General features: G+C 40.2%; 1 protein-coding gene across 2 annotated transcripts; it reads right to left on the bottom strand.

The window, feature by feature from the left end:
- Positions 1-1,291: 1,291 nt before the first annotated feature.
- GLDN (gliomedin) lies at positions 1,292-16,721 on the bottom strand (the record flags this gene model as incomplete). 2 transcript variants are annotated; one of them, XM_079318013.1, is made up of 10 exons in its annotated part: positions 1,292-2,440; positions 4,688-4,838; positions 5,573-5,698; positions 5,782-5,862; positions 8,547-8,672; positions 9,316-9,462; positions 9,645-9,752; positions 10,389-10,406; positions 12,501-12,552; positions 16,452-16,721. In XM_079318013.1, the coding sequence occupies 10 exons, from the start codon at positions 16,719-16,721 to the stop codon at positions 1,981-1,983; spliced, it is 1,539 nt and encodes a 512-aa protein (XP_079174139.1). In that variant the 3' UTR covers positions 1,292-1,980. The 2 variants fall into 2 exon arrangements, with proteins under 2 accessions (XP_079174139.1, XP_079174140.1); XM_079318014.1 differs by lacking the exon at positions 10,389-10,406.
- Positions 16,722-18,929: the final 2,208 nt, after the last annotated feature.

Here is an 18,929-nt window from a genome sequence, read left to right on the forward strand (position 1 = left end):
ATCTCCAGTACATTGACTGGATACTTCCTGAGTTAACTTTAACTTGACCTCAGACTCTACTGAAACAAAAAAGATTATCTGTTTACATTTTCTTTACAGCTGTTCTTGAGAAGTACAAGGTTAACAAAATTAAGTTCCACAGCTGCAAGAAGAAGAGAAAAGAGGTAGAATTTCCTGGCCTTCCTTCTCCAAGAGGTTGATCCAAGTGTTTCAACAATGTTATGCAGATGTTTACAGTGCTTTGAGATAGGTACATTTTCTAGAAAACATCACATCTGACTTTGAATTGTGTTTGCCCGAGTATATTACTGACCTTGGGGGTATTTTAGCTGAAAGTGTTTACTTTATTAGTACTACAATCCAGTTTTTGGAACAACACCACAATCAAACAAACATGGAAAAAACCCACCAAGTAAAACCCCCACATCATCCACAAAAGCCACAAGCAGCCCTCAGAACTGCAGCTCTGGAGCATGAAGTGTCACACTCTTTATACGGGTAGAGACAGAATTTTTAGTCTGTGAGTTTTGATGGATATGCTAGTTCAAAGTATTTATTGTGATTTTGGTTCCCTTCTGCATCTCTCTCCTTAGCATGCAAGGCCTTAGTGATAACAGCAAGTATCCTGAGAAGAGCCCAGCCATCCCTGTGTGACACTGGAGCTTAGCTGCAGCAGAGGAATTCTTCTAGCACATTTGCTAGACAAGGTTCTGTGGGCACAGACATTCCCAAATTCATTAATCCCTTTGACAGGGCCTGGATCACACAGGTATTAAACAGCTCAGTGTAGTTCAGGATTTAAATAGCACTTTGCTTCTAAATATTAGGGTGCACTCCATGAACTTTAGCACAGGCAGCTTAGAAATTCAGGTGGGAGTTTTCCAAGAGCATGATTTTGAATCTTAATGCATAAAACAACAGTAGAGATTTTATTCCAATATTAAATTTAGAAATCTGAAATACCAGAACAAAGTTAAAATCAAAAAGTTCCTATTACTTTTCACCTCTAACTCTCAAAATTTTGAATGTGAATTGGCAGTCTCTGACTTAGGGTTAACAACAGATTAAGGCACAGATTAAACATGATGATTCTAAAAATAGCAGCAAAAATAATATTCTAAAAAATGTATACCCTTCATTTTATGATTTCATTTGTATGGATGAATGTGGGCATATTTTATTTTAGAAATATGCCTTACTGTAATTACATAGTTATAAGCAAGTTATACTGGTATTGTTTGCGTGGCAGTGAGAGCCAAGGAAGAGTCTGCAGCAACACAAGAAACTTAAATACTGTTAAAAATTAAATTTTAATCATGAAGGTTATGTCTTTAATTTTAAAGAAACATAATTCATGTGTATTCAGTGTTTAATGTCATTATTCCCATCTCCTTGAACTTCATCTGGATTTTGCTTTTGTTTATTAACACTTGATTTGATTTGTCAATTTTTAAGCTTTCTGCTTTTTTCCTATTTAAACAAGTATTTCCATTCCCATCATTTTTAACAGCTTTAAACCTTGGTCCAGAAAAGGTGGTCACAGAGAGTCCATGGAAATCAAGTGAAAGTGAGAAAGGTATTTGTACTCAGAAGTTCATTATTTAGATATTTATATTAGACCATCATCACTGACTAGAAAATGCTTGCAGAGAAGATGATTGTAAATAAAAGTTACAAATGGTCTCTGCTGAGCACATGAACGTGGAGTAATCAATGTACATGAGACACAATTATCAGCTGAATAGCAGGGGAAAAACAAAAGTATGTCTGTGCTGTAATAGTGAACAGCACTTTTTAAAAAGATGAAGATGGCCTATGTAATTGAAGTGTGTTTATACAAAGGCACCTGATGTGCCTTTGATACACGTTCACAAACCACCATCAGCAAACAGAAAATGATACCAAGTGAAGAGACCCCCATGTGTATGTCCCAGAGCTTTAAATAGATCCTTTATTCAAAGGTGGCATGTGGAAATGTATTCATCTGCCAAAATAGACTGGGTATACCATTAAGCTCCCATTCTCCCATGTGTACAGATTCCTGTCTCGCAGACTGTACGAAAGCATAGCAAGAACAGACTGGGAAGACCTTAACTCAAACCTTGCATCAATCTGCTTCCCTTTCAGTAAATCAAAAGCAAAACTTACTGTCATGTCCTTAGTGTCAGTAACATACAGAATGCCATGTGCTATGAATGCATTACCAGCCTTGGACTTAGGATAGCTGGTATTGATGTGCTGAATGACTGAGAAGGTTTCTTCATCAATGTGTGCTACCATTATATTTTCATCAGTGCTTGAGGCATATATAATCCAGAGCCCCTTCTCATCCACTGCCATGTTGAAATATGTCTTGGAGTTAGAGAAGAGGTATTTCCTGCCATGGTACAAGGCATTTTCTATGAGCAGGGTGCCCAGCGAGGCTTTGTCAAGCCCAAACCTGAAATGAGATACAGCAAGGGTTCAGTAGGGGTGGCCAGAGCTCATCTCCACTCACACAGGATGGTGAATCACTGATAGAGGTGGTGTTGAAAATGCTTCTTCAAGAACCATTCTGATGTTTTTTAAGATTAAGTTCTCAAATAATTTCCCAAAAGACCAGGAGAAAATTACAAATAATAACCAATCTGACTGGTGCACAAGATTTGCTTTGGTAAGTTTCACTTTATTTAGTCTATGAGCTTTATTATCACTATGATGAAAGAAGCAACTAAAAGGAATAGGTATGAAAAAGAACTGGATACCAGTTGGAAGGTCCAAAATTGGGAAATGGGATCTGTACAAAAGTTTGCTTTGGACGAGGTGGAAGCTAAAAGGAGAAAATGTGATTGACCAAAGCAGCAGGAATTCTGGGCAGCTTCACCCAGTCTTAGAGTTCCTCTGATGAAAACAGTCCAGATAATGCAGTGATTTGCTCAAGCAGACATCAAAGGAATAAAAATTCTACTTTTGCAAAGCCAAAATTGTGACCTTATGCTGACCTCAATGGGACAGCCTGAATACTTCTACCTCTGATGGATAAAATTGTTTTTCTTCCTTGAAATTCCTTAATAGGTTGATAATCTGAGGGCAGGAGCAGTGAGCAGTTAAATCATGTTCCTCTACTGGTTTGGGAACCAGCTCTTCCTGAGATACATATGCTGTCAGCATGTAATCACTCAATAACTCTGGGCTTCAGCAAAGGCAGGGACAGTGTGGCTTTATCTTTTTAAATAATGCCCTCTGCAAAGAAGCACGATTCAGTGTCTGCTTCTCTCTGTACACTCACTGTACAGCTCCATGCTTCAAATAGAGGAAGGAAAAATACCACTCAATAAAGGAATCTGCTACACTTGTGAGTGTTTTTTCTGAAAAGACAGGCTTAATCACAGGAACAAATCAGATCCAGGAACATACAATATTGGAAGAATAATTTTTCTGTTTAAGCAGCATTGATAGCATATATTGAAAAAATCTTTCTAAGTCAAGAATAACCAACTTAGATCATTCCTGTTTAAAGGAGGCTGCCAAAAAGTGAGCTGGTGCTTGGCAGAATAAATATTATAGAATCCTTGCAGCTTGCTCACATTCCTTGGCATCCACATGATTATAGGAAGGCAGCACTCACACCTGCTTGGGAACAGACATCAAAGTACAGTGAATGTTCTTGGCTCAGACATCAGAGTCGTGTAAGAACTTGAAAGCACAAGCAATCTTTCACTTGCCCTTGGACTGTCTTTGGCTCTTCCCACAAGGGGAGATGTTGGGATTGGTTTGTATTGTCTCTGTCCTCAGAAGAAACTGAAACAAGAGATGTAATTCCCTGCTCCAGTTCAGGGAGATATATCAGGAGAGTAGTGGAAACTTCTTACTATGAGGAAATCCAACACTGGAGCCACTCCTCCCCAGTGGAATGTGCAATTCTGCAGGTCACCCTGTCCTCAGCAGGTGCCTCAGTGCATCCCTCAGTGCCAGCAGCATTCCCTGCTGCTGCCAGCCAGAGCAGAGTGCAGCCAGGGCTCTGCAAAGCCAAGTTTCATGAGTGGGCCACAGTCACAAAACCATCCACCTACACCTGCCACACTGCAGCTGAACCACTTCTGACTTAGATGCAAGTAGATGCAAAGTTTATTCTTCTAAATCTAATATTTTCTTCTGGTAACCAAATCCCTTTGTCAATTCTCATTTCTTTTTTGTGGTTATGAGCACAGCAAAGAACCCAAGTTGAAGAACACCCACAGCAATGCAATGTTCAATAGAATCTGTTGGATCCCAGGACAGCCAAGAGGAGAATCTGTTGTCATCTCTGCACATGGCATCTTGTTCATTCCTGGGACCTATTGCTCTGTGGCATGGTAACTGCAGAGGTGAACCCCTGAGGCACAGGGCTGAACAGTGCCTAAGGAATTGTCACAGCAGAGTAGTGGTCCTGAGCTACTCTCCCAATTTTCCTCTTTCCACACATCTGCACACACAAAGTGAAAGGCTGGTGGCCCATATTCTGGTTACAGATTGGAAAGAATGAGTTGTTCTCTTCTGGAAAGAGCTCTGAACCATTCCTCCATTATTCCTATTTAGGTAGGACCAAAAATAAACACAAAATGCTACAAGGAGAATTGTGCTTTTCTCAGATTCAGCTCTGGCACTCTGACCTACTGCTCCTCCTCTCACAACTTCATTTGTCTAAGGCCAACTATCTTTGACTTACTTCAGAATGACATTGGTTCCTCCCTTCTGGTAGTAGAGATAATTGTTTTGTACTGCATGACCACATCCATAGAAGAATCCTGTGATGTTAATGATCCTGTAGCTGTCATTCAGCAAGGCATTGGAATTTTCATATTCTTTTATATAGTTTCCTAAACAGAGGGGAAAACATGTTAAAGAAAAGGACTATGATTTAGTTCATCTACTTTTGAGATCTCTGTCTTAATGTTCAGTCTCTACTGAAAGTCCATCTCAATCAGCTATCTGACAAACAATTGTATTTGTATTTGCAATAGTGATTCTACTTGCTGGAATGTGAAGAAAGAATCCAGAGACAAACAAAACAATTCTATAGAAAAGATGATCAAGAGCCCACTTCCCAGAGGCCTAATGGGCCCTCCTTCTGAACACAGTTAATGTGTATGCAGAAATATTTCCTTTCCCCACTTAGGTCCTGGACATTTTCCTGCTCTAAATGTAGCTTATGCAGCATTTGACTCATTTTCATGCCTAACTAAATGAAAAAGCAAAACTCTGAGCTATAATTTAGGGAAGCAAAACCATAGGAAACAGATACTCTTGGGGGGAAAAAAAAGGTTAAAAATCCACCAACAATGGACATTTAAATCTGGATTTGGTAAAAGAAACCCCAAACATCAAGCTATTTTCAAAATCTGACATTGACTCTGAAAATGTCTAAAGGTACTACAAATGCCTACAACCATGTGTAGAGTCAAATATTAAACAGGTAGTATGGAAAGTGTTTTGAAAAAAGATATGGGTAAAAATTCATCATTCTTACAAGTTTAGATTGAAGGGATTAAGGAAGCAATGTCAGGATAACAATGGATTTTTTTTTTTGGTCAGTGACTGCTACTAAAAATACCTGAAAAATGCATGGTGAGCCAAATCCTTTCATCACTTATGTTTGCAGGTTCTCTCATCCAACTTCCAAACGTTTGCTGTACACTGACAAAGTGAACAGGGCTTCCTACAGACCTTATGACACTTTCTGGTGGGAAAAAAAGCACATGTCCATGATCTGTGGCACCAAGAGAGAAAGCAGCACTTGAGTCACACTCTGTAGCAGGTTACCAGCTTGTTTTGAAGGATCTGGGGTTCTGTCTTCAGCCTTTCCAGTGAGGGTATCATCATTTGGTACAGCACATGTCTCACCTAGGGTGGAGGGAGAAAGAGAAAAATGACACATTTTACCCTGTTTGATATGACAGATGGGCACATCAGTGACTCCACTAAAATAAAGGAGTGACAACTGGGATTTTGCTTCATCAGGAAAAAAAATGCTTAAGTTGGTGTAGTCAAAAACTGAGATAAGAAAATACTTTGCTCTCACTTCTGCTAAGAAAATTAAGTGTTCAGGCTGACAGTCAACTTTGAGGAGCAACTAATTAAATCAACAGATTTAGTTCCTTAGCTGAATTTCTGAGTAGTCATTTAGGAAGAGAGAGTTGCCCTTTTGATGAGCTAGCTTCAAACAGCTGAGGTAGCTGGAAAGTAGCTGATTTAGTAGGAAGTTGAAAGGCATTTTCTTGGGAAGGAGTAGTTGTTAAATTCAAAACTTTCATGCACAAATCCCCCCAGACCAGCAGAGAGAGTGGATCCTGTCAGAAGCACAGGAAGTTTTGCTGCTGCTGTTAATGGCTGATACAGTAAAAAAGCATTAACACATGCACTGAGTACATAATGCATGAGGCTGACTCCATGCCACTAAAGCAGCAGGATGAAATGAGGGAAATGACACATTATATTATTTACACACCTAGAAATGGTTCACATTAGAATCAAACACCTGGAAATATTTTTCCCCACCCCACAACAATCTCAGCATTCACTCTTAAAACAGGGCCTGAATTCATTATTTATGGACCCTTTTCTTTAAAGCCAGGTGACTCTTCTGCCCTTAAAACAATGTGACACCTTTCAGTTTGCTTAGAATGAATAACCACAGAGAACAGTTCTCAGTTTTTTGCTGGTTTCATTGTAGCTTTGTTTCCTAATTCCATTATAAACTTTTATCTGCAGCATTTTGCACTGCACAGGCTTGCAAATTTTCTAGACTTGCATTTTCCTTGTTGCCTCCTAATGTATTTCTAGGATTTACAGGTTTGTGATGAAGTTTAAGTGACAAAGCTGGTTAAAAATAGGAAACAAAATAGAAAGTAATGCTGAAAGGGTACCACGACATTCAGGAAAGAAAGGACAGATAAAACTGCATTGTTGTTTTCCCCTTCAGGTCATATCCTCCTTCTGTTCATGCAGAAGAAAACTACTCCAGGATGGAGCAAGAACAACATGTGTTTCTCCCATCCATTATCTAGGGCACTTGGTGAGATGACATTAAAAGTTTGCAAGTGATCACAGTGTATCTCCAGGTAAGGCACAAACAGCCCACTCAGCCCTGGTAAGATAAATGCCTACAGCTGGAATTTACCAATCCCTCCAGATCCCCTCCCAGCTTCTGATGCCAAAATACTTCCAGAATACTTCCAGAATATTTCAAAAAACAAAATCACTCAGCAGAAATGATAAATTGCATTGCACAAGTTGATTTTTCTTGGGCTGAGTCTAATGGATGCAGTTGACTGAAGCAGTTTATCTAAAACTGTAGTTTAGCCAAGAGCCATGTCAGTGATTTTAACAGTACTGAGGGCACAATTTGCCTTTGAGAATATTTGCAATACTTCCAGCTGCATGGATTAGAAAGCAACTAAAATTAAAAAGACAGTTTTCAATCAGAGATTCTTATGGGAAATTTTCACTACTTTCTTTTCATCAAAAAGATAAATATCCTGATGATTTCTATCATAAAATATTCTGGTTGAGAGTTAATGGAGTTTAAAAGTCATTAAAACTATTCATTTGGTCTTTTGGGGGAAGGTGGGAAGGATGAAACATAGATGTTTCATTTCTTTCAGACTTCACTAACAGTACCAGAGAGAAAAAATATACCTGCACTTCCAACTAATTATTCTCATCTCTTGAAGAAATTGAGTTTTACCAGATTCAGAATTTAATTTAAAAAGCCAGGCTTGTATTCTTATGCAATAAGTTAATTACAGTTGTAATTCAGCATATGTATTAATTTCCTTGAAAGAGAGATGAATATTTAATTACAAAATCTGGATTATTCATTGAATTTTGGTAATAAGATCCCATGGTTTGCTGAGTCATAAAGCATAAAAGTTCATTGAGGAAGATCTCATCTTTGCAGAGTTATTTGAGTATAACTCCCATTTCCACACTGATTTTAAATCCATCAGAGATCCATCAGAGCCCTTATCCTCCAAAGCATTTCAGTTTGTTTCAACAGTTGAAAAGAGGCCACCTGAGCAAATGGCCCAATTATCTCATACAAGAGTTCATGCAATTCTGAATTTAAAACAGGATGAGATTTCTGCTCCAGCTCTCTCCTGTCCATTGTAAGAAAGCTCTCTGGGCTCTGTTCTGACACTTCAGTATCCACAATCAGGAGTTTATATTTACATCTAAAATCAGAAATTCATTGTTTAAAAGCCAAAAATTTCAACTGCGTTTCTCTCACTTTCCAAATTTATCCTATCTAATAGAAAACACCATTTGCAAATACTTTGCCTGAGCTTTATCAAAGCACAATTAAAAGACTAACATGAAGGTAACTGTTGCCTTATTCAAACCATATATCAGCAAAGCACCTGAGCACATGTTCAGTTTTAAGCTTATGCAGTTTTTGAGACGCCAGCAAAACTAAACTCTAAAACAAAGCTAAACTAAAACTAAGCTTACTGTTTTGTGAGCCTTGAAGCAATGGTTGAACCTTGAACCTGTTCACAGTATGGAAAAGAACACTGGGAAGCACTAACCAGTGCAGGTGCTGCTGTAGATGTTCTCCAGGAGCTCTGCTTTGGCTTTGCCTTTGCGTTTACCTGGAGGCCCTGGGGGTCCAGGTGGTCCAGGGGGCCCAGGTGCTCCAGGCTCACCTTTTGCACCTGTGTACAAAACACAGTGTCAGGACACAGCCCTTCCCCAGGCAGCAGGAAACCTGCAGAGAGCTGTACGTGTCCACAGGACATCCACAGAGCTGCCTCTCTCTTTCTTTAGAGGTTTCTGAGTACGGAATCAGGTGCAATAAACTCCCTGAAATGCAGTTTGTTAGAAGGTGAACCAGACAGAACTTCACAAGGAGTAGGACATCAATGCATTTTATCTATCTGGATTACAGGCCCATTAGAGAGCTACAATTTCAGATGCTACACTGCTGTAATTTCACACAGCTTTTATTTAGCTGTTTCACATGTTCTGAATGGAAATCTGCCCCTCATTTTCTAATAGAAAAATAAAATTACACTGAAGTAAAGAGCAGGAGGAAGTCAAATGTATGAAAGCATTCTGGAAAGGGTGAAATTCACATACTCCTCAACCCAAAGGCCAGCAGAAAGGTTTTTGTGAAGACTTGTCTTGCAGAGAGAATCTCCTGGGCATAGCAATACTCAGATTTGTCCATGTATATAAACCATATTTATACAGGTTGGTCTTGCCCTTGCAGATCACATTCATGCTTAAGAAGCAGATTATATTTTTTTCTATTAAGTATACTGTTGCAAGAGACCTGCCAAGAACACTTCTCCATACCTTCTAAAACCACATAATTGTTTGGATCCCCCTTTTCTCCCTTGGCTCCTCTTGCACCTTTTCCTCCAGGCATACCATCCTTGCCAGGTAAACCCATTTCTCCTGGTTCTCCTTTCTGTCCTTGATCACCTTTTGGTCCTGGCAAACCTAGAAATAAAAACTATTTCAGTATCAAGAGCATTGCTCCAGTATTAAGCACCAATTAATCCATTATTTTACTACAAATGATATTCACTCTAATTATATTTTTCACCTGTATTTAGCTGGATAGCTGTAATTTCTATGGATTTCAAAGCAGCATTGTAACCTAATATGAAGGGAAACTGTACCTATTTTTCCTCTTTTTCCATTTATTCCTGGTTCTCCCTTTTGTCCTGGAGTTCCTGGAATTCCATCTGATCCATTGTAGCCAGGCAGTCCATCAAGCCCAGGAGGCCCTGATCAAACAGCATAATTGAATTTTCACTGTTGAATGCAAGTTACCCTGAAATCTACTGTATTTACATGCATGTTTATATATCTATTTAAACCCCAGCAAAACATAACTCATACTTCTCTGAGACAGAGAATGACTCCAAGCAGACCCACAGGTAAAGCAGCACAGAAAACAAGTAACCATCCATAACAGAGCCTTGCAACCAGGTGAGTGAGAGCTGAGACAGAATTAAATAAGAAAGGAGGAAAAGTTATGGGGGAGTTGGGAAGGTGTAATCAGTAACAAATATTTTTTAAAAGATGGTTTTAGAGTTAAATTACAATATCCATTGCCTTGGGATGTTAATATATAAATTCATCTCTTCACCTAGATGCTACTTAAACATCTTAATTTGGTTTTGATCGAATGTTCTACTCCCTCCACTAGAAAATTTAAATGTCTAAACCTTCCCTCTCAGAAAGGGCATGAACTGACTTAAATACAAGCATTATAAAGGCAGGCAGTCATTCAACCCTCCCTTTATCTATTAGCAAAGGAAAACAATTTTGTGAAATATACATTGCTGGATTTCAGTATTTTGTACCAGCAACTGTTTCAATTGCCCCCAAATGCTTCTTCAGTTGTCCAAGTGTCTTACCTGGGGGTCCTGGGGGGCCTACAACAAGAGGAAAAAAAAGAAAAATCAACAAAACAAAAACACCAACAAACACAAACAAACAAAGAAGAAATGGTGAGTTGAACCTACCAAGAAAACAAGGCAATTCCAAACTGAACTGATTAGCACTAGATCAGAACATTAAAAAGGGAAGAAAATCCCTCAAATTTCAACATAACATCTATCTAACTGCTTTGTATTATAAATAACTATCTGAGCATTAGCAATAACTCAGACTTACCAAAAGAGTAACACATATACATATGCATGTTTTGCTTTTTTCAAATTCCATTTAATAAAGGTTTGGCAAGAACCTCTGCCATGTAACCTCACTGCCAGGGGCTTGGATGCCTGCACAAAGCCACAGTCCTATTTCCTTTATGTTCTCCAAAAACCTGTTCTAGTGGAAGAATACTGGCTTTACAGTACTGATCAATGTCACAATTAAAAATCCTGTTGGAAATACATGTTAAAAATAAATGCCACACTTCTGTGTGTCTTACAGATATTTCATTGCAGTTCAGGACTCAGATTATTTAAATAGGGAAAAAAAAAGTCTTGTAATTTCTATCAACAGTCAGGCTTTTCACATGAGATAGTTCTCCAGTCTGGATAGAGCTTCCCACAGATACTGGGGTAGATTTAGAAACTGGACTTGCTTCAGTCATTCAGCAACTTGTAATACAGAAAAATGCCTCACTCTCTTACATAGCTTAGATGTAGGCCCAATAGAGAAGCAAATATAGCAAGCAAGAGTTAAAAAAGATTAACCAGAACATATTTGTGATTTATCATCTGTAATTTTTTTAATGGAAAACCACTTGGAGAATACAGAGGTGACAGTTGCAATTAAAGAACCAAATTAACTCTGTGAACATTTTTATCTAGCCAAAGTACTGTCTTGTTTCTACCAAACTTTTTACAACAAAATAACAGTAATTACTAAATTTCCCTAAGGATGAGTAAAGTGAAAGCCATTTTACAATTTCATTTTAGGATTCATCCCTTTTAATCAGTACAGGCAGTAACATCAGTTAACAACTTTCTGCAGTTTTCCAGTAAATGGCCATTTCTTCCACACTGTGTTCCATCCATTAGTGCATTGAATTTCTTCATGCCTAAAGCTGAGGCTCCTTGTACGAGCATGAGATATGTAAGAATGGTGCTTGAAAAGCAACAAATGTCATTGATGCCTACAGCAGAGAAAGCCACTCATTTAATGGTGTTAAGAGAAAAAAAAGGTGCAAAAGGCACCAAGTAACATGAATTTACAAGTCTGAAGCCCAAAAAAAACCCAAAGTTGAGGTTGCCTGTGGTTCAGCCACTGTTGCAATCAGAACTGATGTGCAACTTCAGAAATATTATTTAACGTCTGTGTGTACAATGGTAGTTCTCATTTATGTTTAATCAGTTCAGTCAAATGGACCTTATTGCCATTTGAAAATTCAAAGCAGACAGCAAGTGAAGCATTTTTTTTAACTCATAAAAACTGGCTTCTTTCTAATCTTCTCACTTCCAAAATGAACACAACTCATTCTGTGACAGACCTTAAAGCTGAACCCTAGCTCTTAAATTGGCTAATACCAGACACTCTTCACCAAACCTCTCAACACTTTTCACACCTTCTGGTCACTCAGCCATCAGCAGCTCCAGGTCCTCACTGGGGACATGTGAGACATCCTGCAGCTGAGGAACACGATTTCACAAAGTGTCACTGCTCCACTGCAGTTGTAACAATGGGAGCAAGTTTCTACCCCCTGCATGTTCCTCCCACGTTAGGCATGAAATGTGACATGCACAAAAATATTATGACTAAGCCACAACTGGTATTTTAAATGCCCAACTCTAAAAGATTTGCTTATGAAAATGACATGAAAGAGAAGTGGCTCCAAGTAGCATCAATTGAGCTCCTTAAATTCCAGCATGTGTATTAAGAGGCTGCAGATGAGTCCCAAAGTGGTACATATTGATCTTTTTTAATATTCTGATAAATAGCAGTTTTGTGACACAGTAATTGACCTCAGGTTCTTTGAAAACACTGTTTCTGTGTTCCTGGAGGTAACATAGGTGTAATGCTTAAGGCCACAAACATACCTGTAATGCATAACCCTTCTGTGCTGTTACACAAATCCACCATCACTTGGACCTAATATTGCAAAGAAATCAAAGTTGAAAACCATGTATTTCATAGTAGTATCTGGTTCACTTTACCTACAAAAATAATTCCAAAAGCAAAGACAAAACTGGTCTTCTGTGCTTATGAGAATAAGCTACTCAGAATCCTTTAACACTGTGACACCATCCATCCCTTTGGGCAGTGTTTCTCTCAGAGGACTCTGTTCAATAGACCTCAGTTTAATCCTTACTGAAAATATGAATAAAATACTGGGCAGGAAACTCCATACATCATTTAGCCATTAAATTTCACACATTACTGGAACACATGTGGATGTCCATTGATGGACTGTATCAGTAGAAGGTATTAAAATCCAATTATTAGCCAGCAAAAACTACATTCAATTTTATTTTATATTTGCATTAAGTGATGGAAACCTTTCTAATGCAGCATATCCAGGGAGAAAGATGATCTGTGTTCCAAGTTAGCAATTTCTTATCTTTGAATAACCAAGATGTGCAAATTTGAGATGGACCTTCATCCACTTAATTCAAGAAAAAGACAGGACCTTATTAAACAGAGCTGGAAAACACATTCATAAAGATGGTTTTTTTAAATTTATCAATAGAGGAGTCATCTTTACAAAATACACAGTCCTTGTTTGAGCAAACATTCACATTACATGTCCTGCATAATGACAGTCAACACTGAAACATTTTGCTACTAATCAAAACAAACAGCAGAAATAAAAATATTATGACCATGAATTCTGGAAATCCCTCAACTCTCTATAGGAAAATCTACTGTTTATAGTCAGAGAATAAAAGGTCACTATTTCAGAGCTGTGCAATGTGTGATAATTTATGAACCATTTACCAGAGCTGCACGTGTGTTGATCTTTGTACAATTACTCTATTTACAATTAATGGAATGCACTAGTCCCAAAAGACACAAGGAGCAAGTGCAAGGCAATCTGAAAGGCAGACTGAAGTTTAATCCTGGCAAGGTTATTTGCTACTGTCAATCATTATTTTTAAAATTAATGCATCATTAGTTTCAAATGCCAAATCTAACAGACTCAAATAGGGGACAATTAGTTTGATGGAAAGTATCCTTTTGCTGCAAAACCAAACCACATTTGACAATGAGTTCCTATTAAGTCTCATACATATTGAGACTGTATGGGAACAGTACATTTAAAATTTTAGACTCAATTTAAATTAGCTGAGAAGTGCTAACTGGTTTTGAATATCAGAATATGCTTGTTTTCTTTCCCCACACTCCTCAAAAACACTTGGCTCCTACCCTGTAATTTGTAAAATACACATTGTCCATTGTGCACTCTAATTCTAGCTGCATTTTAATTTAAATAGTTCTGTTGAGGTTGTTGAAGTGATTACAGCTTGCTTTGAGCCCTCCAATTATCTCAGCAGCACTACTGAGCAACTCAGGTGACAATTAAAAAACATGGCACTCAAGAAGTGCAAATATCCTGTGACAGAACCTCCAGCTCAGCTATGAAAGATGAACAGACCATTCACAGCCAGCATCATCACTAAGAAAAGCTACAGATAAAAATATCTTATTTAAATACTAAAATCTTAGATTGCTTGTGGAGAAATGGTGGAAAAATTGAAAAAATAAAATAAAGCCTTAACTATGAAATATTACTCATAATTGGTAGCCACCATCTCTTGGACTATCTTAATTCACACTTTGAATCTTACTGGCCTTTTACCCTCCCATCAACCTTTCTGTAGCAGCTGATTTCCTATTTTTACTCTTTTACAAAATAAATATACATATACATATACTTAAATAAGAGGCCCTGAACAAAAAATATATTTGTGTTATAAAAGCCAACATGATTTTTGCTGCCTGGTTATTCAAAGGTTCATGAACAGTGGGCACAACAGATGTGTCCTGAGCAGGGGCTGTGCAGATCAGTGGACTCTGATCCCTGCAGAAATGCCTCCCCTGCCAGAGAACCTGCTCAGCCCAAGCCTCTATTCAGGCCCACATTCAACAGGGGCCACCAGTGCAGCAGGAGTCATCCCACCAACTCTGAGCAACTTTGTCTCACACTACAAAAGTAGCCAAGTCTTCAAATCACATTAGTGGGAGTTAGATTTGAAATACAGAAATGCATGAGTGGGAGGAGGGGGTGCTTGAATATCTTTCTAAGGACTTTTTTGCCCTTGAGCAAGTGATTCTGCACACAGTTACACATTGTCCTGAGCAGTGGCCAGAATGAAAAATGTTTGATGGGAGTAAGAATAAAAAGGCATCAAACCCTCCCAAGCAGCTCCCTGCAGGATCCACAGATTGAAATGAAGCCCATCACACACAGCAGGAGGCACAGTGGGCATTTAGAGGCACAAGTGTACAGTCTGGACACATGCTGCTCAAGCACACACAGTGTGCTCAGTGCTATTTGGAGAGGGCAATAAAATTCATGTAATCCATACCTGGTACCTACTGACAGCAGAGCAGCACATTTAATGGCCACTGTCAAAATTATCCAGACACCCACCTACAACTAATGATCCCAGTCTGAGCACCTAGCAGTCCGTGGCACTGACTGTCCTCAAGCCCTGCCAGGACCAGAATCCTTTCCCCAATAACTTTATTTGTGGATCTTTTGGACTCAAAGAAGCAGTTCATATCAGATAGAGCAAACAAACTGCAGCTGTCAAATTCAGGGATGACTTCCTAAAAGAAGTTATTTAAAAGACGGTTTTGAGTACAAAACCATGTGATTTTACAGATTTTTACTTTATGAAGAAGTCTTATATTGCCAATTCTGAATGGAAAGCACGACTTAAAGGGCCTAGCTAAAAAAAGAAAAAAATTCTTAAACACAAAGTCAATATCAAGACTCCATGCTTTGAACACCTGTGCTTGACACTCTCATAAGCCCTAATACTAATGGAGATGTTATCACTGTAAAATGAGGATTGCAATAGTCTATTAACAAAAATGTTGTCAGTACATGACTGAAGAGGTATTTTCAATTTTTTAAACCAGAAATATCAATACTTGAGTAAGAGCATGAGTTGCACTCTGGTGCACTTAGATCTGCAATCCTTACTGGGACAGTTTCTACTAAGGTTCCCTCAACAGTATTTTTTTTCTTGCATTTTTTCTAGCTCAAAATTCAAAAGCTTTTAAATCTATTCACAATTTTTCAACTATGCAACCTGTGTAATTTTTCAACTACATGACATTAGTCCCTACTGAGCAATATCATCTTTTTATGGTGCAAAAAACTGTACTGTTCTGCCAGAGAAGGAACATACAGTTCTCCTGATCCATGAAATACCATCTCAAATTAACACTTACTGGAAGGGCATTATCAGTTTCTAGGAGATGTCAGGTGATGTCCAGTGCCTCACGCTGAGATGCTGAACAGCACAAAACACGCGGGGGATCTGTTAGTGGTGTTAGTTTGAAACCAGAAACCTTGAAAACCGGAACGAAATTTTGGAGTTTGACTAAATCCCGGACTTCCCTCCCCTCGTAAAGTTGGTGGTACCCCGCAAGCTCCTGGCCCAGCAGCTCTGGCACGCAGCAAGCTCAGAGCAGCGATGGGCAGAGCAGCACAAGCTCAGAGCAGCGATGGGCAGAGGCGCTCGCCCCAAAGGAGCACAAGCTCAGAGCAGCGATGGGCAGAGCAGCACAAGCTCAGAGCAGCGATGGGCAGAGCAGCACAAGCTCAGAGCAGCGATGGGCAGAGGAGCACAAGCTCAGAGCAGCGATGGGCAGAGCAGCACAAGCTCAGAGCAGCGATGGGCAGAGGCGCTCGCCCCAGCGGAGCACCCACGGCCGCGGCTGGCGGGACGCGCACACCGAGCGTGTCCGAGGAGCGTCCGCCGCGCTCCGCGGCTGCAGCGGGGACCGGCCGCGGCTCTCCCGCCCCGCTCCCGTACCGGCACCATGGAGCGGATGAGCATCATCAGCATCTCGTCGGCGGCGGCGCGCTGGTGGCCGCGGGCGCGCTCCCCGCGGCGGCTGCGGCGGGAGCGAGCGGCGGGCGTGGGGAGCAGCCCCCGCGCGGAGCCGCTGCCCGCCGCCTCCAGCTCCCGCAGCGCCGCGCCGAGCTCCCGCCACTGCGCCAGCAGCAGCAGCGTGCCCGCCGCGCTCAGCGCCGACAGCAGCCCCACGGCCGCCAGCAGCGCCCGCCCGCCCGCCGCCTCCATCGCCCGCCCGCCCGCTCCGCCCGCCCGCCTTTATCGGCGGGGCCGGGGGAGGGCACGGCGGGGCAGGGCAGGGCAGGGCAGGGCAGGGCAGGGCAGGGCAGGGCACGGCGGGACTGACCCCCAAACCCGGGCAGCACGGGGGAGCTGCTCCCGCGCACCTCCCGAGCCTGGACCTGGCGTGCTTTCAGACGCGCTTTCAGATGACTGACACGGTACATGGCTTTTTCCAGGCGTCAAGCAGTGACATTCCATAATAAAAATCGCTCCGTTAGACACATGCTGTCATCACACAGGTCCTGCAGCTCATACCAGAATATCATATTCACTTATAAAAATTGACCTGTTGCTTTAGATGTTCAAGCGCAGGCTGCAGGCTTAGTTTATAATTCACAGACATAAAAAAATGAGTAAGAATCTATCACACCAGCAAACTAAAACCTTCTGTCCAAGAACAAATAGAACTGCACGCCAGAGACCATACAGCATAACAAACAGCAATTCTTCATTTTTAATTGTCCATTTCAGAGTGTAATGATTGAGTAAAAAAAAGAATACAATAATTATGAGCTACAATTCCGAGAATAACAAAAGCAATACAGCACTCTTAGCACTCTTGCTTTCCCATCTGCCTAATTTTAAAAGGTTTTCTCTGCATTATGATCAAAAAAGCAACTGAACATTGTTCATTAAAAAAATGGGCCATTGGATCACTACAGACATCCCATCCAAGGCTGCAGTCTAGAACCTTGGATGGCAGAGTGGCAGAGTTCTTTCCCAGGCCCTGAGCTGTTTATGGCAGTGTGTGCAGAGCTGCACTGGGCTCGCTAGGGCACACAGGTGAGAAATCTCTCTGGTGAGAAATTGCCCAGGTTTTGAAAGCTGGGAATCATTTGACAGAGCAATTTTGTGGTAAATAGGTTCCCAAGACTGCACTGAAAATCCTTGTAGCTACTCCAGTGGCAGGAGCAGGTGACTGACTGGGCTGTGGACATTCCTGTCCCTGCTTCCTACTGAGTGTTCCCCCATCCCATATGAACAGCAGTTTGTTCAAATATCCCCATGTCATCCTCTTCTACCACCTGATATCTCCTTCTTGTCCCTGTGTAAACAGCTGAGATTTTGGTTCATCCATACAGCACCTCTCACCAGCTGCAATGCACTTCATGCTCAATTCCTCTGTTCCTCCTCCATGATAAAAAACAATGGTCCCAATGGTGATCTGCAAAGCAGAATGGAAGCTTGGGAATGCTGTTGGTAAATTCTAGAAACCTTACTGCTATTTTCTTACAAAAAACAAACAAACAAAAAACTCGCTCAGTAACAATTTAAACCCATGTGAGAGAAGTGTTATCCCCAAGACTCATCATTTTCTCAGTTAGGTAAGGTGCCAGCAAGCAGCACTTCAATTATTTCCTGGCATTTCAGAGTCTGTGTCTCTAAAGCACGTCCTAACATAACTGTGCATCATAACTGACAGGGCACACAAAGGTCACATAAATCTGTCCAAGTAACACTGGAACCAGAAAGAAGCTACCAATATGCAAACTGCAGAGGCAACACTATGTTTGTACTTTTTAGAATTTCCACAGAGCTGAAATAAATTTCCATGAAATAAAACATAGCTTTAACAGAAGAGGTATTTTTGTATCCAAATTACTCTCTATGTGTATAATAAAAAATATTCCTTGATTATTCTCAAGTTGACAATGTATTCAGATGGTGTAACACTTAACTAATGTTCCCAGTGATGTTTTACTTTGTAGAAGTTGTTATTACTAAAATCTCATCTATTTTGGCAATTGTCCCAGTGAAAAAGCACACTGGAAATTGGAACATTCTTTTTACTTGGGTGGATAATACTGGAAGAAGGACCAAGATGCTGAGAATGATGTTCCTATAAGACAGTTAGCCAAAATGCCTCTGATGATGCCATGAAAGATTATAGCTTTTATACAGGTTATAGTTTTTATGAATGCTATCAGAAAGAATGTAATCTTTTTTCCTGAACTAGTTAAAGCAAAATAAAAAAAGGTCTTTTAAATCTTTCATAACCTGCCATGATGAATGACAGATTTTATTGCATCTCCCTTCTTCTTCAGAAATACACCGAAGGTTTGATATATTCATTCTACAATCCCAAAGCTACATTTTACATTCCAAACCTACAAAGTAGAAAGGGAAGATCATCCTTTGGCCTGTCAAAATGAT

This window comes from Erithacus rubecula (genome assembly GCF_903797595.1).
Source record: "Erithacus rubecula genome assembly, chromosome: 14".
NCBI lineage: Eukaryota > Metazoa > Chordata > Aves > Passeriformes > Muscicapidae > Erithacus > Erithacus rubecula.